This window comes from Rhopalosiphum padi, chromosome 4, assembly GCF_020882245.1.
Source record: "Rhopalosiphum padi isolate XX-2018 chromosome 4, ASM2088224v1, whole genome shotgun sequence".
NCBI classification, from domain to species: domain Eukaryota; kingdom Metazoa; phylum Arthropoda; class Insecta; order Hemiptera; family Aphididae; genus Rhopalosiphum; species Rhopalosiphum padi.
The window spans coordinates 33,059,367-33,082,112 of NC_083600.1; the positions used below are offsets into that span (position 1 = coordinate 33,059,367).

Here is a 22,746-nt window from a genome sequence, read left to right on the forward strand (position 1 = left end):
ACATTATGTATTTATTTGTATAACATTACTCGGCTTGTCCGGCAGATAATGTGTTATCAGACACATGACTTGAAAAATAAGTCCACACGCATGCGCAAATCATTGGTTAAATGATCAGGCGTAGCATGTTTTAAAATTTCGCATTCGGCACATGAAATACTATAAATACCATAGATCTAATACTAATAAGGTCTATGATAAATACTAATAATGAATCCGGCCCTATGATTGGTCTATACATTTAGAGCGAAAATTTAAATTATTACAGACTTATTATAAACCTAATAATATGGTAAGACGTATAACATATAAGTATACTCGTAATATGATAACACACAGTCTAATATTTAATTATGTAAAAATTTAAAATTATAATTAATGATTTTTTGAATAAAAAACTTTAAACAGTTTATTCAGTTTAAACTGTATCTTTTTTTTTAAACTTTAACTATAAAGAACACAATTACTTATTATATTATAGTTGTATTGTTATTAAATTATAAATATTGAAAAATATTAGTAAAATAAGGCCCTCTCATCACCCTTTAATTAAGTGCCTGATGATATATCAAATATATCTAATATTAAAATATGATTTATAATGAATATCACTTGAAATTAATGGACAATTACGAGTTCTAGTTGATAAATAGATTAATTTGATAATCTGTTTAAAAAAATAAGCAATAACAATAGTTTTTATAAAAGCTAAAAAATCAATTTTTTTATAACAATAATTGGAAAGACAATATCAAAATCACATTATTAATACACAGAAGCAATAAAAAGTGTTTATTCAAATATATTGGGATGACATAAAAATTAATATTAATCATATATTCATATATTACATTTTTACGACAAACTTATTTTAATATGTCGAGTAAAAAAAAAAACGATTTGGGCCATGGTACTAGTATAGGTAGTATAGGTACATAATACACAAGCAGTATTAATTAAATTACCTATAACACATTTATAATACATATTACGTCATATATATTAATGTTAAAAATTATAATAATTAATAATACGTGCACTTGCTCGTAATCGTATTTTTTTTTTTTTGGAAAAATGTGTCCGTTTAGTTAAATTAAATGATGTATAATATTAAATTAAAAAATAAAATAAAAAAGACCACCCCGCAAAAGTTTAAAACGGGTACGAAATAAATCAAGATATTTGAAATCTTCGTTAAATTATTACTAGTTAAATGAGTATCTATGTATAGGTATTTGAATTATAAAAACGCGACACTTTTACGCTGACAACGTGTTTTTGTTTATATTATTGACTCGCGGTTCGCGTTCGATATCAAATAACATTTTGTCCATCGCCTCGATTATACTGCGCGCGTTGTTACGTCCGAGCCGAAAATGGACAAAAGCTCAAAAGTTGACGACGACGGTCAGTGGAAGTCGTTATCCAAAAAGCTGTCGCTCGTTTTCGTGCAGTCTGTCCTCACGGCAGTGTTCGTGTTCGTCCTGATGACTGCCGCGTACCTGCTGTACTTGCGATACAAGTCCACAGCGGTGCAGGTGAAACCAATTGCGCGCCGCTCTTTTTACGACGACTCGGCACCTGTGGTGCAGATCGTCAACGTCACTGCAAGAGAGTTTTGTTCGGTCGTTTCCAGGGACCTGCACTCGTTGAAGCAGATGGGCTACGTGGACGACGACAGCCGGGTGTCCAAGCTGCTGTCTCTGGACCTCGGCGGCGCCCAAGACGTGCACTACGTGTTCGTCAACACCACGCATGTACCGTGGACAGTCGCCTGTTCGCTGGAGTCAGCCCTGGGTGCTATTGGCCACGTCGGCCGAGTAAATGTGTTTGTCGTCAATGGAATGGAATTCGATCGAACCGATAACAAGTGCGGTCTGACGCAACCGGTAAATGGTTTCGAAATAAAATCAGTCCACAATATCATACAAATTTGACCCAAATTTAAATACTCTAAAAATAACCGAAAATTCGTTTTCGACGCTAAAAAAGCCCTTAAAAAAACGAGCAAACAATTTTTTTATGAACACGAAAATACGCAAGCAAAAATTAGATGACAATGGCTTAACTTTTGGAAATATTTAACACTTTATCTAAATTAAACCAACAAAGTAAGAATAATAATAAAAAAAAATACACAAACTAAGGTGTAGTACACTAGTACATACAATAAATAAACAATACACTGGAAATAAATAAGATCACGATGATATACCTATGTCCAACTGAGCATAATTAGCTGTTACCTAACTCACTAACTGCTCAAATTCTCGCCCTCGCCCAAAATTTTTTTGTTCGTCCATTGCATTACAGCTTTTATTTAAATTTTTTATTTTTATATTTTCTGGTGGAACTAACTATCTGTATCTTAAAATATTTTAAATAACTTATACTCTATATCCTATTATATTCCCATAAAATCATTCATGTAGTTGTATTAATAATAGGCATTAATAGTACAATTTAGAGATTAGAGAATAATCTTGGAGGAGTTCAGTATACTTTTAGACGGGTTTACCATAAAATTTAGTCTGTATAAATTACTTATGAATAATTTGGCTATAATTCATAAACTCTAAAGAGAGGATAAACCAATTATAAGATGTTGTATCTATTTTATGTAGGTGATGAGTGTCTAAAACTTTGTTGCCCTTGTATTTGCAGTAGATGAAAAAAGTTAATCTCACCACTGTCTCTAATAATAACAATGATATTACTGCCACAGGTATCGCTGTTGTCGAGCCTTGTCGACCTGACAGCCAAGTACGGCAACCACCGATTGAACGTGTTGCACGTAAACCTGGATGATTTGCTGGAGTTTTCGCCGTTCCAGTGTATGGGCCTAAACAGGCGTCCCGCGCTCGCCAAATTCGCGGTGCAGCTAGTACTACTTTGGCAATTCGGCGGCACCGTGCTGGACGGCGATGTGGTGGCAATCCGCGGATCCGTGTACCGTGCGACCGACACGGCAGTCGAGTACGGCGACTGGACCGTCAGTTCACCCTACACTTGCCACCCGTTCGTGTACGACGCTATGGTGTGTACCAAGAGTTACGCGTTACTTTACAGACCATTCATGGCCGACACCAGTGTCAAGATCTTTGATAAAGCGGTTGAATGGTCAGGACGCGGCGTCAGCGACGTCCGGCAGATCAATGAAAATGTAATTTGTCGGGACGGCTTGGTCGGCGGGCACTGCTATTACGTAGAACGGGCCGACGTCGATTTCATTCACCGTTACTGCCCCGTCGTCTAAAAAATAGTTCAAAATGCATTAAATATCCTGTCGTTGATCATAAAACAAAAGTAAATATTTTTATTACGCTGATAAATTATAAATATTATACACAACCATCAATATTCTAGTTTACGGTGAAATAAATAATTATATAAATAAATATATTATATTATATAATTATTTATTTTATGTATAATACATAGATTTTGAATTCAAATAGTCCACTCCATATGTATATAATATATGCTTACACACATATATATTATTTATATTATGGCTTTCGATGACCTATTATAATTTATAGCTAATACATTTTGTTAAACTAATATTTTCCAGGCCAAGATTTGTGCTAAGAAATATAATTTTATCAAAATAATGGAAGATACGTTAAAGATAGATGAAAAATAAAGGATAAACGTAAAATTATGTTTCTGAACTTTTCAAACAGTGTACTAGTACACTAGAAAGGGGACGAATAACAGCAGCAAATAAAAAATAGTTTGTTATACTATTATATGACTAACTATTATAAAAAAATAGAAATTGAAAATTATTTCTACTGTTTTCAAAATTGACATTCATATAGTTTTCACTACTATTATTCTTCTTCATATCTCTAGTGGAACATAATTTACAACAACGGTGTTGCCGAGCTGCCAGAATTGTACCAGTTACATCGTGAACTTGATGAACATGATGACTCATGAGATGCTTGTTATATACGCCCCAGACCTCCAGAACGGATTAAATTCCATCAAATCCTCCAGATATTATGCTTCAAGGTTTACGTTATACAACTGATGGTTGCCGTATTTCACCGTTCTACGAAAGTAACACCTGTGGGTTGTTCAGTAGATGAAAACTGTCATCGTTATTAACACAGGTCTTTACCTAATAAAAAAATAAATCATCTTTTTTCTTATCTAAATACTTACAGATAAAATGATTTTCTGATAAATTTAGAGTTTGTTGTGGGCGTATTATTATTAAATTCGAATTCAAACGTATGGTAATAATACTGTTTTGTAAAAAAGAATAAAACATTAGAGAATTATTTATACATATTGAATTTTAAAATGAATTACTTCCTTCCAATTTTATTAAATTACAGTAGGTATACCTACAAAATTACCAGATCAGTACTGATGTACCACTAACCTAATATAAAACCATTAAACTCTTTGTATCATCATAAAGACCAAGGAGGCTAGGAAATTACTGAGAATAAATTGGTGTAAATGTGTAATGACAGTATGATTTTATAATGTTGTTCAATAGTTTAAAGGTCATACATTGTTAGATTTTATGTATTTCAATTAAATATTAATGAAGATTAATACTATAATAATTCATATTACTTAATTATTATTATATAATATTTCATGGTTCCAGGTGATATTGGTTTTCTAATGTATCCTAGCAGTGAAAAATTAAACAAAAGCTGAAAAATATCGAACTAAGTTCTGAAATATGAACATAAAAACTATCAGGAATCTCAAATTACACAAAAAAAAATACGTAAGATTTGAGTTTTATTTGTTGGTCACAAATGTAGGTGATAAGTTACAAGTAATGGTTCTAAGTCATAATTTAAATATACACAAAAACTTCATGGAGTTCTTGAGCTCTATAAATACTATATACTATATAGTATATAGTCTATATACATAAAATATAGATTTATTTGTGTTTCTTTTTAAATATGTATTTTAGTATTAATGTATAATACAATAAAATTTAGTATAAAAGATACCTTTAGATTATAACTTTGACTGTATATGTTTCTTGATTTGTTAAATAAATTATTATTAATATATTATTATATACAATATATTATGTTTTTTCATTTCAACGTCTTCTCAAAGACAAGGTGCACATTTGACTTTTATCAATATAGAAAGTATCGAACCAATAATGTATATAAAATATTATAATAACCTGGTTATGTTTGAATGAAAGAAATGCACAGGAAGATTAAAAACAAAAGATAAAAGAATAAATTTTTGAAAAAATGCTTAAACATCATTGCCAATATTCAAAAGCTAGAATAAGTAATGTAAATAATAATAATAACAATAATTTGTAAAACTTACCGTCTGTCCTAATCCTAAGCCTGGTAAAGTGTGAATGTAAGTTTAAATATATTCCATACTGTATAGTGTATAGTGTATAGAACAAATTTAGTATATATATATTATATATACTTTCAATTTTATATTCAGGTAAATAGAAATAAACTGACCACAAACGGTACGAAAAAGGAGCCGACCGCAAATGTTCTGACCACAAATGTCCCGAAACCTTCCCACTCTTCCTAGGCTTTAAAGTGCGTAAAATACCGTTTGATGAAGACTTGATTCTACCAAGCCAAAGTTCTCCTTCCTTATTTGTGCCAATACATATCAACAATAACGGCGGGTACCTAAACAGGCATTGGGCGCCAAAATATTTTTTTTAATTTACCTATTGGCGGTGAGTGATTATCTATATGACCTAGGTATAAAATAGATAGATATCGTGGTTTATAATATACTATCATCTTTCATTTAATATTACTGTATCATCTGCGTGTGTGGCGATTAGAATATGGACGACTCCTGCTTGAATTTTGAAAATTTCCTTCTGACGACAAATATATGTGATTTGAGATGCATGATTTAATTATTAAATAAAGTAGTGCTGGAAAAAAATTTTTTCACTTTGAGAAATAAACTAATGCCATTAAAACTCTATTAAAAGCTTAGGATATGTCGAGGGTTTTCCTAAAGGACAGTTATATTTTCAAAAGAGGAAGATATTTTATCTATAATCTTATGAATTTGTTGGGTAGTAACTAGTAGAATGTTTGGATCTAAAGCCGAAATTGCTTATCAAAATAAATTATGTTTTTGGTTTAGGACGTTTGAGTAAATAATCTGATTATTTGAAGCAAATTTTTATCGATTAATATTTAATTTAGCTAACATCGGTGATAAACTAATAAGCCCATATGAATAGAAGCCTCATTTTTGAATTTATTTGGTTTATGTATAAGAATTATTGTTGATTAGCTTCCAGATTAGTGAAAAATAATTTAACCTTATCATTGAGTTATAAGTAGGTAAGATCAAGATCGTAAGGATGAGCATTTTAGGGAGAAATTTTAGTATTTTATTAGTGATTAAGTGGTAAACAGGCAACTTTGTATCCTTCAGTTAAAGTATTTTATTTCGCTAGACGATGAGTGACACTATAAAAGTGACAACAGTAATGAGCTGTTAAAAAATTAAAAAAATTAGTTTAGTTTGCTTGATCCAGAATTTATTAGATATATTAGAATGTGGTATAAAAATATTTGAAAAGTGAATATCGAATATGTTTGCTTTTTCCTTGTTATACATAACTAGTGAGCCGTCTTTACCAACGAGAACGAATTCTGTGTTTCTTGCCAATTAGTGTTTTTATAAGATTTTAAAATTTAATACAAGGTTTCTTATACGTTTTGTAATCCATATTATAAAAAAATGCCTACCGTAGTAAAATTAATTTTTTTGTGACCGCTCGAACTATATTTACTTGTAAAATAATTATTTCTCTCCAAATAGTTTTTGATATTTTGTTGTAATTAAAAAACGAATATTCGTATAGGTACTTGAAATTTTCACTAAATGTTTATAATAATAACATAATCATTATTTATTTCCTATGTATGGTATTATTTTCAAAATATTTTGACTTTTTTTGTTCTATCAATCAACATGAGATATTTTTGATTTTTTTTTAAATAAATTTATAAATGTTGATTAAAAATTATTTGCTGAGTAAAAATAATAAAATTATAAAAATATATAGGCATAACTATTTTTTTCATATCTGTAGTTTAATTTTGTACGGATTTTCTATTTTTAACGACGAATATATAACGATGTTAATTATTTTGTTATAATTCTAAAATATTCAGTGGTACATAAAACTTTTAATATTATAAATTTTACCACATATAGGCAATGCAATCTTCAAAATATGTAGTTTAATTTCAAAATATTATCGAACTATTTTTGCTAAGACCCTATTCACACTGTTTTACGGTATTAAAATACGACATTATTAATTACAAATTTACAAACATATATCACGTTTAATAATTCAATGAATGTTGATATAATATTTAAAGTAGGTCTTTTGGATGTTTACCAATTGCCCTCACATATTATCATTTATACGATTATAATACCAATCCGTAAAATATAAGGGAGACAAATATGTAAATAATACAAAATATATAAAAAATATAAGTAGATTAAATTTTATAAAATGTATTAATCATGATTACAAAATATAATACATAATATACAATACAAAATATTAATATTTCTAAATTGTTTAATATCTATATAATTTTATACTATTTTTTTATATAACAAAATTCAATACCTATATGGCTAATAATCTAACCTACCTTTTTATTTATAATTGTAAATATCAAAAATAATTTTATATGTATAAATAATAAATTCAAAAAAAGTTAAATTATTTTAATTATTGTATTCATTATTTTATTGCACATATTATTATTATTTATATATTTACCTTCTCTATTTTACGGATTAGTATAGTAATCAAATGTATAAATAATATGTGAGGGCAACTGGTGAATTTTTCTCTAAGTAGTTTGGAAGGGATTAGTATAAAAAAGATACATGTCCGGTATTTTATCCCTAAAAAGTAAAAGTTAAATAAAAAATATAGTGAATGTGAATGCATTAATATTTTTATTCTTTTTTTTTTTTTATTAAAAGAAACTTTGTAAACAATTAGCTTCGACAATTATGATTATAAATATTACATAGAAAACAATATTAACAACAAAAATAATATTACAAATAAATTAAATTTTTAAACCAGTCTGGTTGATGAAGGATATAAGTGAGGTAATAATTGGTACATTTGGTGAAGAGAGAATGGATTGAGTGTCGAGTTTGACATTAAAGGAGTGGATTAGGGTGAAGAGGGTATTGCGTTGGGGAACCAGAGAGGGACAGTGAAAAAGTATATGTGAGATATCGCAAATCATGGGATCGTGAACGTGGAACATACATAAAGGAGAGTCATTGAGAGAAAGTTTATAAGAGTGAGAAGGTAGTAAGGTGTGTCCAAATCTTAGACGTGAAAAAGAGGTAATTATTTTACGATTTAATTTGAGGTTGTGAAACCAAGGGTGAGAGGGGATAGATGGTGAGATATTTTTGTACCAAGAGGCATAATTGGGGGCTAGTCCGTTCCATTGGTTGCGCCATAAATTATAAATATGGTATTTTAATAAGGGACAAAAATCGGTCCAGGGAATTAGAGTAGGAGAAGGACATTTTTATTCTTATTGCATACATTTATTTATAAAACTTTCTACATATTACGTAATCAAGCCTGTAATTATAATAAGCTATTAATATTAAATATGTTTTTATTATTATTATTCAGCTAAAATAAAGTTATTGCGTTTCAAAAACGATTAATTTTATCATAAAGTTATGGTTTTAATGAATGTTTTAGGAAGTAACTAAAGTAGAAATATTACCGAAGAAAGATGTGAAAAAACAAATACAACCGATCACAAAGTGTAAAGATTATTCAGAAAATGATTTCGCTGAGACACCGCTTTATACTCTCACAAAAAGCGCGTGTCAGGTCAATGACCACAAATGTATCGTTCGTCAAAAGTCTTTTGAAATTCTTCCTGTTCAAAGTGAAATGTGAATACCAGACGATACCTCGCACTGTTGGTGAGAATGAATAAAATACGTCATATTTTATTAGTGATACTGACATTGAACATATCTTCCAATGAACTATTACGCGCATCAGAAAAGCCTTTTTGCACTGAAAAAAGTTCCATTGAGTGTTGTTCTAAAACTTTGTAATTAATTATAAATTATCTACACACTATACAGAATGCACACTGGTGAGAAACCTTATGCGTGTGACGTTTGTAGCGTTTCGTTTTTGCAAAAAAGCACGCTAGTTAAACATTTTAAAAAGCACACCAATGAAATCCCATACGTGATGACCGATGTTTTTGGTGGATCACATACAGACATAGACAACAAATTACTTTGCAAAATGTTTATAAAAAGCACATTAGTGAAAACCATTCTACTTGGGAGGTATGATAAGTAATGTGTAAAAAATTAGTATATACATCTGAAGAGTATTAATATATAATAATATTGTTCCGTGTAATTTGGATTTTGTCAAAGTTTATATTTTTTTTCATCAATATCATAATATGAATTTCTAGATTATATTAATGTATCTACAATAAAAGTATAGAAAATGAAACATTTTTCATATAACATTAATAACCACATGGAAAAAGTGTTCACAACTTTTAAAGTCAATCTTTTAAAATAATGAATGTTTTTTTATACATTTGATTTAATCATCCATATGCAATATTAATTGTAACTAATAGATTCCAATACTATAATTTAAGATTTATATTGATTTTTAACTATCTCTAATATTACATAACCGCGGTCATCATACTCTACCTAACGTCCTAACGTGTTTTATTTTTTTTATTACAATATATATATTATATTTTTAATAAATTAAATTTATATTATTTCTTAGACTTTAAATAAATCATTTCATTTAACAAGATATTATGTTTTGATTTAATTAATAATTTTAGGAAATTAATTATTAACATATTATCCTCATTAATTATCTATTCTTCGTATAAGTATATGTCTATGCATATTATAAACGCAGCTTGAAAAATGAATTTAATTTACATGTTAGATTTTAAAAATGGTTTTAAGTACAACTCAAATGAGCGGTTCACTGGTTCTTTGTTCAGGGGGCTTTTATTGGCTTCTGCCAAAAGCCGTTCGTATACGTTTCCGTCGTAGCAGCCTAACGCAGAGTCCAATATTTCGTCTCGAATGTCAAAACTGTCTACTAAACCGACTGCGTTGGGTCTAATGCGTTCTAAACAGTCTTCTAATAAGCGTTGTATTGCATGTACGTCAACCGGTTTTAGGTTGGAATGCTAAAATGTATAAATATAATGGTTATAATAAAACGAAAGCGCAAAACGAGCTGATGAAAAGTCATATTTACCTGCAGAAAATCACCAAGTCTATTTAATATCCACTGCGCACAAATAAGCTCACCGAGTTGAGTTAGAACGTCCATTAATTCTGGTGAAAATTGATTCATTTTAAGTGTTTTTACGTAAACACTGATTATAAACGCTCTGCAATGCGCCTATAAAAAATATTTTATGTTTAAAAAAACTATCATTAACTATTTTTATAGAAACTAAATATATGCATTAGTTTATGTTTATTAAATTAATATTCTAATGTACACATTACACACATCCTACCAATTGCATAAGATAAAAATACGCCTAAACATGGACATTATAATAACGTATTATATAAAAAAAGTTAAAATTAGCATTTTTCTTCATAAAGAAAAATAATAATACCTATAGAAAAAAAGGAATTTTTACAGAAAACAAGATTTTAACAACATTATAGATTTACATTTTTTTTGTAATTCAAAAACTAATATCCAATAACCCAATAACCATATAGCTATATTTAACATTTTCAACATGGTATAATTTACAAAATATTTTGACTGTTTGAGCTATTTATAAACATTTGACGCTTTGAATTTTTAGAGTTTGAATGGAGCGATGAATGTACGTGAAAATAAAAATAAATAAATAAATGATGTTCTTTTTTTTGTGTTTGTATACACTATGAATAGATGAAAAAATTGTTCGATTTTAAACTTTGACGGTGGTTTAGGGTAGATAATTGAATCTAGTTTTTAATTTTCAACAATTCAAGATTTTTATGCAAATCTGAATTTTGTCAAAATTGTTTTTTTTTTGGTACAATTTGAAAAACTATAGATACTTGAAATTTTCACCAAATGTTTATGTGGCTATTTTCTATACATAATATGATTTTCAAAATATTTTGACTCTTTTTGAATTTATTATTTATAGTGTTTATACATATTTTAATTTTTTTTATCAATGCTACAATAAAAAATCATTTGCAGAGTAAGATTGCTTGAAAATTTAATAAAAGTTCAATTATTAGATGTTCAATAAAATTGTTCATACGTAAAAATATTGAAAACACCTAGCTTAGTTATGAATTAGTATGAGTTTCACACTTTTAACCAAACGTCATCCAGATGACAATTTGCTTAAACATATATGTTACACATAGTTACAATCTTTTTTATAAGTGATTAAGTATAGAAATTTAACAAAATTTGTAAAATCTCGAAAATTTTCAAATAATGTTAGAAATTTCTAAAAAGAAATAATCTATATCTATGATTTTAAATCTGTACTTGTCATACATTTTTATATCTATAATAAACTACCAGAAAGTCAATTTTTTATGAGCATTTTAAGTTCAAATGTTGAAAAAATTACGATAATTTTCTAAATTTACTGTAGTTAAAATTTTATAAAAATTTCAAATTGTTTAGTTAAGATTTGTAAATTTTATACAGGGTTAATCAATAGTGGTTTGTTTTAAAATTAAAAATCTTTAAAATTTAAAATAAAATGATTTTTTATAGACATTTTAAATTAAAATTTGGATGATAATAGTAATAAAATAAATTACTTTATCAATATTAAATAAATGTATCTTGAAATAGGTATAATTGAATATAGCTATATAGGCTGACAAACCATCTTTGCTCAGAATTGTTTTTCGTATGCTATAATTTGAGTAAATTATTGAATTCAGTGTGTTGTAACACATACCTACTTTACAGTAACTTCCTTACGATAAAGTATACACATAAACTTATAATTGTACTACAGTACAGTAGTTTCAGAGTTGTTACCTATTTTCAAACTTTCATTCTTTTTTTTTTAAGTGCAATTTTCACGTATCTGCTCAATAATAATAATTTATGAAACATAAATTTAATATTATATTTATTAATAAACATATTAATTATGTTAAGTTTGTTTTAAATTAATTTTTTTAACATACTTCGGATGCTTGAGTAAGTTTAATAGATGTTCGATTCCAAGCATCTTCTTGAGCCGTTCCAGAATCAATCAGTCGTTTCATTGTGAAGTAACAGTCGTCGATTTTACTACAAATAACAAATATTAAGAATTATAATAATTATACCATACCTCTACTCGATACTCGTATCATATAGTTATATATACTTTTACCATTTTATTGTTGCAATTACATATTAAATGTAATATAAATTTATAGCATTAATTAGAGTAAGGCTTTTTTTAGTAATTATTCAGATATAACATTACTTAGATAATTATTTAAATTAATCATTCAAATAAAAATGTACTTGAATAATTATCATAATCAATTATTTGACTAATTTTCAAACATAATTTTTAATTTAATTAATTGTAAAAAAATCATAAATATAAATACATATTTAGGTACTCGAATAATTATCTAGATATATTTTTTCCCAACTCTATCTATAATAACATAATTTACCTTCCGGCAACTTGGAAAAACGCACTGGCCATACAATCTAACGTTGTTGTCCAAGGCAATCGTTTTAAGCTATTGTATCTTTCCAAGTAAGACAACGTTTCTAACGTGGACACATCGTTTCCCATTTGCACGGTCTCGTACGATTTTATCAGAAATCTATTTATTTTAAACAGCTATATAAGTGTCGTTACTCGTTATATTTGTTATTTGTGAACTGCATACAGTAAATCTCAAAATGCCTCACCTAGCTGTTTGCAAAAGCAGTACCGTGTTTTCGCCTTCGTAGGTTTCTGTTGCAGTTATGAGTGCATAGATGTTCGGCAGATTACTGCAGTTCATATATCCGTGACCGCCACATGCTAAACGACAAGATGTTACACTGATAGATGCATCGCTTGTGCCGACAGCTTTCAGACAACAGGCCATAGCATGTAGCTGCAGTATAATTATTATATTATATAAGACACAATAATACAATATGCAATAATTATAGGGTCCTGTCTATAACTTTAATTTATTTTTTCGTTTAAAATATTTCACATTTTTATTGGCGGCATGTAGCATTTTTCCTAACTAAAAATGTGTTTCGAAATCTACGAATATATTTGTAAATATGTATAATAATACCATTGATTATAAATACTAGTTAGTAGTTAGTATAGTTAGATAATATCATTATTACCTATACTCTGCGCAATCATGATCACACGGTCAACGATTTAGTGTTAGTCGCGTATAACTTTATTTCTCTGGTTTGCCAAGGCTCGTGTTATTCGGATCGAATATTGTGACTCGCTCAGTCCTTCTACCCAAACAAATACTTGATGCACTTGGATTAGCATATTTTTACTAAATACTTAATTGAAGAAGTTTTTTGGTGGTAAATGATTGTCCAGCGATAAGAAAATCAAGGTGATTGTTGAAAAGTGAAACGGAAGGTCGTATACGATAAGTGTATACTTAAGAGCTGGTGCCCTATAGCTGCCTTTAGAAATGCAATTACCTTGAGGGCTGACATTGAATTGAGTCCCGCAAATACTTTAGGATTATCAGAGTTGAGTCCGACCAATATTGTTAGGTTGTTCGAGTTGAGTCCCTTCAGCTTATTATTGATATATTTTGATTGTTTATATTGTTTTTAATAATAATACTAATTATTATTATTATTATTATCATGTGTAATATAATAATGTTAATAATTAAATAGTGGCTGGTAAAAATTTAAATGATACAGATTTTAAAATGTCAAATATCCAAATTTGCTTATTTATATATTTGTTTGTCTGCTCCCGTAAAAAGTTTTCTTTTTCTAATACATCTTTAGTCTTTACATGGACTTTTTTACTTTATTTTTTAATTTTATATATGTATTAAACTGTATCCCCAGAAGAGTGTCCACAAGAAACAAAATATTTGGATGTCCCGAATAGAATGAAAAAAAAGCATTTAATTTTGAATGACTTTTACTGTGTAGGACGTAGGTAGTTATTGCATTTTATCTATACGGACTCAATTCAAAGATATTAAGATAATAAGCTGGACTCAATTCAAACACATAAAAATAACATGGACTCAATTTAATATCACTGCCTTGAGGCTTGAAGGCGATCACATGAACAAATAATGACATATTTTGCATATATCCTATGACCTATACATTTCATTAAAATATATTTACTTTTTGATTTGCACGTGTTAATGTAACCTGCTTACTTTATGGACATTTAATGTAAATCGACATTTATTTATCGTATTTTGACTACGAAATTTTATCAGTGTTGCGTTTCTCTAATATTTATTCTTGTATTTCCACGTGTTTTTTTATTTAAAATACTGTTTGAAATCAATATAAGTATTAAGTATATATTAAAATTAACAGCTTACCTCCGGCAATTGAACTAAATCTCCTCGCTCTAATTGTGAAGTTACTGCAGAGTATTTATCCCATAACCATTTTGCTGCAAATTTATACACTAAACTTGAAGCAATAACGGGAAATAACTTGTACTGTTGTGTTTGGTAATCTAAAATTTGAGGTTCTCGTTCACTGTTTCGTCATATAAACACATACATATACACCGACATGTTTATTAGTAATAAAATATAAAATTGGTATTTCAGATATTAAATAAATGTACAATAATTATTTAAATTACCCTGATTTAAGTTCTGATTGTCGACGAATCGCACTATACCTCACTGCGATTGTTGATGATTTCATTAAATTAGTAGTAACTAAACTCTTAACAATTAATACTCGTACAAAAATCATTGTTCCATATGTTAATTTTTCATGTGGTGATTTTTCATAAGTTCCGTCCTAGATGAACAACAGAGAATATTTTATTTATTGTGTTTTAAATTGTTTTCCTCTATTAGGCTATAATTATAGTACATCAAATAACAACAAAAATTTGAGTTTAAGTTTTCAATTTATTAAAGTGGTTAAATTATAGGAAATAAGATTATGTAGTTAAGAAAATAGTATTAGCAATTATGGTAAAAAAAACGAGAATTTAGAAAATATGATGTAATATTAGGAAAGGGCTACTTTTATAGAAGACTTTTGATAGAGAGTGAAAGAGAGAAAACCGTGTTCTATGAGAGGATATAATATTAGGTAACTAATAAAAAATGAAAGAGAATATGTTCAAAATATCAATTAGTTAATACATATTATTAATTTATTTACATAAATAATTGTTGTACTACAATGTAAAAAGATTTTACTATATATATTTATTAAAGTTAATTTGATAGTTGAATTATTTATAAATAACCTTGTGAACTTTAGAATTTTTCATTAGCATGTGCATTCGAGGTAATCTAACATTATTAAACGCCAAGTATCCGTTATTCGCAGAGTTCATGCCCATCTTACTACCGATTTCACCAATTTTGATTCCTGATAATGATTTAAAAAATATACTATACATTAGTTATTATCAAGAAATATAACTTTTTAGTCATACATCATCATTGTGTCAGTATTGCACTTTTGGACTACTTTGGTTTTTCAACATATGCCTAGTACATTATTATATACATTTGTTAATATATTAGTTTACTAAACAAATTATTCAATTGGGCTAAGATTAAATATGAATAATATAATACCAGGCATGGGCATCCATGTTTCTGAATCCCTTAATTGAACAATGAACGGATGTATCCCACGATGTATGCCTTGAGTGTAAAGTTGAGCGAGAACAATCGCATAATTACAACTGTGTCCAACTTAAATTAATTTGAATATATTATAGACAAAGAATATGTATTAGAATAAATAGTGTTTTTTAAGACATACGTCCGCCGGGCCACCATTTGTACGATGTTAATGTCGGACTATTTAAAATAAACTCTTCTGTTTCTGGATCATACGTGCACGTGGTTTCTAATCCCCGAATAAAAGTTCCATGTCCAAGTTCCGTCTAAATTTAAAATGTTCCCATTCAGTTTATACTATTTATAGCCTTTAAATAATATAAATTTATATTTTTTTGGTTTATACAAAAGAGATAATGTATTTATAATAATATAATGTATAATGCAATAGGTATGCATGATAAAAAAATATATCATACAACTACATAAATTACGAATTATAAAACCATAAAAGTCTCTGATTTGTTCTAGTGAGAAGCTTATGAAGTGAATAATTTCAGATGTAGAAAAATCATCTTTAAAATTTAAAGGTGGCAGGAAATTGAAGAATTAAATATATTTTCTTTCTATATATAATATAATAAACACATAATATGCAATCTGAAACTTAATGTATTGAAGAATAAAAAATTGTGATAGGCGAAAACGAAGACAAGTATTTAACAAAATATAGGTAGTATATAGTTAATAAATAATAATTAATATATCTATAGCTTACTTCAGTATTGACTATTAATAATTTTTATTTAATAAGTTAAGCCTAGGTTTTTTACATATTCCTATTAGATATACTTAGCATAAGACCTAAAGTTTTTTATGATCCGACTACTGAACCTTAAATATGAAAACTTAAATAAAAAATAAGTGTAATTTAAGATGGATTGTGATTACATCTGACTAAAACATGTAGAAAATGATCTAAATGCCCGAAATATAAATTTTCTAACAACTTAGATTAATACATTATATTGGCTACACTGATTTTTGAATAGTTAGGACTAAATCGCTAAATGAATAATATATAATGAAAACATATTATTTTAATTAAAATATGTTAATATTACCTGAGCATATGTACCCAAAATTGAATTCTTAAAGGCACGTCCAACCCACTCTTCTTGCTGTTCTGGAGTACCTTGACCGATTAGAGATGGTAAAAACATAAAAGTATGAACGCCAAAAGGTACATTTTGTTTTAAAATTGCTGTGTCTATTCCACTACTCCAAATTATACTAATTCAAAAATGAAACATTGAATAATATAAAAATTTATTTAGAAAATGCTAACATTTATATTATTTTTAATTTATAGTTTTATTATTGACCAACACAATGTTTACAAGCAAAATATTTTAATTAATTATTAAATTATTATTAGGTTGTTATCGTTAGTGTTACATTTATAAATATGATAATATAATTTATAAATAACCTCTAAATAATAATTAAGGGTAATAGTTTGGTTATAATTTGAATTGTATTTTTTTTTTTAATGTTTAGTCCTTTTAAGTGAGTAATAAAGAATTTTATTTTATATATGAACTTTTATATGCATATTCAACAATATTTGTTGCATAAAAATCCAAGCCTTACTTATTATGTAGGACTGTGAATTTATAGGAAAGTGTTTTTTTGATAAACTTATTACAGTAATTTATTTTACTTTTAGTATTATTGTAGGTTGATATATTTTTATTATAAAATGTTGTATATGTTATTACCTATTTAGTTATTTCAATTATATACTATATTTTACCATATTATATCAACTTATATAGCTCAAAATGTTATTGCATATAGCAAAATTCATAATAATATAAAATACATTAAATTTTAAGTTCCAATGAATAATGTTTTTAAATCAAAATTAAATAATTAACATATCGTTATTTATAGTTTAAATGTTCAAATTAGAGATTACAATTTCTATAAAAAGTAATTGTATTTATACAATATTTAGATTTTATGTTTTTAATATGAACTAATTATGAAAAATCTTTTATTACATTTTCAAAACTTAGATACAAAAGTAAAAATTTTATGAATTTTCCACTACATAAAAGTTTGTACTTTTTTTGTGAAGTTGAGTTTCGCAACTCAAAGTATGACAAACAGGGACGAACGCATGCAACATGTCAAATTATGAGGTTTGAAAAAATGTCATAATCTTAGTATTGTTGTATATTAATATTTGATGATAAGTGTATTATTAGCATTATTGATATTTCATGGGGAGACTCTCTTCAAGGCAAATAGTGGGGCGATGAAAAGTCCGTGGTAAATAGTCCGGTAACGAAACAGTCACGGTAAATCGGCTTCGGTGAAATATCCGGGTACGTTATATTATGTGTATTTTATGACTAAATAATATTAAGTGTGATATTTAAATATTGGCGATTTATAGGTCATTCCCTCTTGGCTAATGTAAATACGTATAGTACTTAATTATAATAGTTATCGTTAGTCATTAAAACTTAAACATTTATTATAAATAAAAATGATTTCATATGTAGGTCTAAACTCTAAAGTGTACATATATTATAAACTAATACATTACTTCTCATATTATATTATACTTATATATCAATAAGAAAAAAAAATAGATGTGTGTTTATAATTCAAAGTATTACGTATTATTATTTATACGTGCAAAGTATTGTAAATTAAAATTATCAAATAGATACTAATAAAACGCACTTGTAAATGTCTACCAAGTTACTGTTCGAAATCTCCTCCCATTTTTTGATCTTATTGTAAAAAAAGCAAGCTTTCCGAATCGCTTGCTCGTAATGTTCTTGGTGGCTTAGGTATTCTACAGGCACTTTGTCTTTACATCGTGGATCGCTGAGGAAAAAATCCGCTAAAAATCACAAACACATAAATCTATCGGTATTATAAATTATAATTAAAATGTTAACTTTGAAGTATTATTTACTATTTAGTAAGTTGGAAACTTAAGAGTAGTGCAACTAATAAAACGGAATTGCACGTTTCTGAATTTTGATTATTGATTTTATTAAATAGGTTATAGGTACCTATAATATATTTTATTAGGTATTAATATAAAATTAACAGTTGTCATTTTAATATTTAACAGTAGTATATAAACATTATTGCTACAAAACAAAAATATAATATTCCTATAAAGCCCTCTAAGAAATATCTAGCTGTTACGCTATTGACACTACAATTTATACTACATAATAATTATGTCGTACAATTCCTACATTTTATATTGGTAAAACTTAGATAATATGTCATGAAATATTATATTTAGATCAGACATATAATAAGAATAACATATTAATATATAAATTATAAACATATTATAGTATTACTTGGTGGTGCAAATAGAGTAAATATTTTATATTTATCACTGGTAAAGATTAAAATTAAGTATGTAATTAATAATTACTAATTATAAGTGTTTTTTTTTTTAATTTCTCATCCGACTTGTCTAAGGATTTGAAGACAAAGGTATATCAATATAAAAACATAAATTTATATCTAAAATCTCAGTTCCATTATTCCGGTCAGCCGATAATCAAAATGCACTATCAGAGAGCCAATGTTTTCTTTTTTATTCTCGCAAAAGTATAAATATAGGCACGAGTGTTTAAAAAGGTGTAATTATATAAATATCTAAATTATAAAACGTGTTATGCAATTCAAAACTGTGGTTTTAATACTATAATTGTGTTAATAAATATAAATTCAAACTTTTTATCTGTATTTATTATTTTTATTTTGATAAATATTTCTAAAATGCTTAAAACTATCATTTAAATTTATTTTATATTTGTTAGCTGCATAACGCAACTTCGCTTGGGTTAAATAAATAAGTAGGTAAACATATAATTCGGAAGTATATCCGTGTGTGTGTCGTTTTTAACTTTTAGTGTACCTACCTCAGTAAAGTTGTTCATGAGCATATAAATGTACCTCACTTTATAAACTAATTCGACTGAGATAGGTAATCCGCTCTAATCAGATTGAATATTGCCTTTGGTATATTTTTGAACGCAGTATCTCAAAAAATTATCTTTAAAACTTTCAGAATAAGTTGAGTAGTTTTTGATCTCAAAAGCTACATACATAATGACATTGCCTTTTATTATACATTTGAATAACAAACAATAAATTAAATATTACTTAATCTAATTTCTGTAACAAATGTTTAATGACAAAAATTATTCGATTTCCGCAAGGCAAAATAAAATTCATGTATATGACTAGTGAGAGCAACCTTAAGGGTTTAAAAAAATTTTGGGAAACAAAAAAACTCTATTAGTCTCAAAGAATCTACTGAATACTAATATAACTTTTATTAAATTTGGTCCAGCAGTTTCTGAGATTAGCACGTTAAAACATACCAACTTTACAGCTTTATAATATTATAGTATAGAATTATAGATTCTTAGTATTGTAATGAAATTCTTTAATGAGAAATATCTAATATCAAGAAAAACTATTAAACGATAAGTGCTTACTCTTAACTCTCAAGTTCACTAATGCACATGGGTGCTATATTTATTTAATTTACTTTTTATTATATACCTACACACACATATATATATATATTATAAGTTATTACTATAATAAAGTGCCTGAGCAAAATCCAAAACACCTAATAGATACCTACGTGTTTATTCAAATACGCTTAGTAACTCCAAAATTTTGGTCAGTTTCGGCTCTTACTTGTAAGTTGTAAAATAAAATATGTCATGATAATGCGCTATGTATAATAATTAATAATATAGATACCGATTTGTCGTCTCTTATCGGTATATTCCGCGCCGCCGTCTATGAAATTCGTCAATTCTTCCGTATTGAAGGTGCACGTCGTTCGTTCTTTGCGCAAGTCATCGTTAATGGTTTGCTGCTCGACCATCGTATGTATATTGTCTGTTGTTATTTGTATGATTTATGAAACGAATAGAAAGTATTTGCGCACGCCTGTGGTCGTTTTTTCAATTAAACTTTGATTTACCTATGTATTATTTATCATAAATTTTATAATGTACGAGTACGACACGGTCAACAACACTATATATTATAATATTATAATTCGCGAAGACCGCGGATGACTGTCACAGCGTAATATCTACAATAATTTTTTAAGCATCTACCGAAACTCGATTTATATTGTACTGTCCGTGTTAAACAATTATAATAAGAATTTGTGAACAGTCGGCAGACCGGATAAAACGTGAGTTATATTGTACAGGTACGTACACTACGCCTATGGATCACGTCAATCATCAATACCTTAATTCATAATATTATTCTACAGGTACAAATGTACCAAACGGATCGAACGGTGGCGAACTACTCGAGTGACGAGTGACATTCGCGTTCGATAATTGTATAATATATTATATTGGTATACCTACTATACATTTGGCGAAAGGAAATGAGATGGATATATTATCATTTATTATGTTGTTTTGTCGGAGGGTCAATCGCAAAACGAATATTTAAATATTGAATACGTAATGCGCGTATAGTTAAGATGTAATAAAAAGGTAGATAGGTACTACAACAATATTGTATAGATAATTAAAAAATAATAAAGGTAAACACCAGGTTAGTTAAAAATGCGTGAAGACATTTAATTAGTTTATATAGGTAATCGCGTTTAGATAGATCTAAGCGTTCATAGATCTCGTGTGTGATCAATTATTATTTCATTGGTCATCGTATGAATACTGAAATGTTTTCGTATACTCGCGCATATTTTAATTCGTGTATATATAATGTAGATACCTCCTATTTGATTTAATATTTTGAAATATTTATGAAATACCTACCACAGTTGATCGGTTATTACTTTATAATAATTATAACATAGGTACATCGACCTGATATGCGTATATAATATTAGATAATTAAGGTCGAGCATATTATAATATAATATATTATATTTACATGTATAAATAATCCAAAATATTTAGCTGCTACTGCTAACAAAAGTTCGATTTTGGAGTAAAAGTGCAGTTTTCGAAAATAATGAGAATTTCGTCTATTACAATAATTTTTGATATTATGTTCTTTATACCTAAATCAACATTTCAGTGACCTGTAGCACTTCAGCACCTCACTCGCCGTCAACCACCATGCTTTAAATTTAATGTAAGTACCTACCTATGTATACTGTATAGTATATAACTTTGTCCTATATTATAGCTGACTTAATGACTTATATTTTATTCCATGAAATATTTACAATATACTTGCCAAAATCTATTTTATATTTCATAGAATTTATTTTAAACTATTATTTATAGTTTTTACAAAAATAATAGTAGTAATTATAGGTTATAGGTACCTACCTAAAAATACAGGTAATATTATTACAATAATTTCTAATTATCTTCATAATAATAAATTTTTAATAATATAATTATTAAGTTAACGGTTTATAATGTTTATTGTTTATATTATTAAAAAAAAAAAGTCAATGTTTAATGCAATCTATCAAAATGATTTAGTTATTCAACATACTATGACTACTTTATAACTTTATAAGTGCTTAAAAGTTTGAATTCTCCGCAGTTATTTTTAAAAATAAAATTGTACTGCTATGATATATTATGATTTATTGGTTATCTTAGTCTTAAAGAAGGTTTACGGTTTACTGCAATTTTATAGTTACAAAGAAAATAATATACCTTTATTATATGGATTTTTTTTGTCATGATTCTGAGCGATGAAGATGAATACTTTGATTATGTATATTATGATGTACAATTAAATATGGTTACAATTTATTGGATAACTTGTCCAGCTCTGCTTATACATAGAAATTGTAATAAAAATGCAAGTATACATTCGTCA

The 22,746-nt window shown here is 27.5% G+C and overlaps 2 protein-coding genes across 2 annotated transcripts; one reads left to right on the forward strand and one right to left on the reverse strand.

Moving 5' to 3' along the window:
• The first annotated feature begins 1,376 nt into the window (after positions 1–1,376).
• LOC132930411 (uncharacterized) lies at positions 1,377–3,283 on the forward strand. Its single transcript, XM_060996281.1, has 2 exons — positions 1,377–1,889; positions 2,726–3,283. Exons 1-2 carry the CDS (start codon positions 1,377–1,379, stop codon positions 3,254–3,256), a joined length of 1,044 nt encoding a protein of 347 aa, XP_060852264.1. The 3' UTR covers positions 3,257–3,283.
• A 6,168-nt stretch (positions 3,284–9,451) lies between these two features.
• LOC132930222 (probable peroxisomal acyl-coenzyme A oxidase 1) lies at positions 9,452–21,278 on the reverse strand. Its single transcript, XM_060995967.1, has 13 exons — positions 20,674–21,278; positions 18,607–18,769; positions 16,974–17,142; positions 16,052–16,175; positions 15,862–15,981; positions 15,525–15,649; positions 14,901–15,064; positions 14,629–14,791; positions 12,989–13,179; positions 12,745–12,900; positions 12,259–12,364; positions 10,340–10,486; positions 9,452–10,268 (listed from the first exon to the last, which is right to left on the reverse strand). Exons 1-13 carry the CDS (start codon positions 20,798–20,800, stop codon positions 10,008–10,010), a joined length of 2,016 nt encoding a protein of 671 aa, XP_060851950.1. The 5' UTR covers positions 20,801–21,278; the 3' UTR covers positions 9,452–10,007.
• Positions 21,279–22,746: the final 1,468 nt, after the last annotated feature.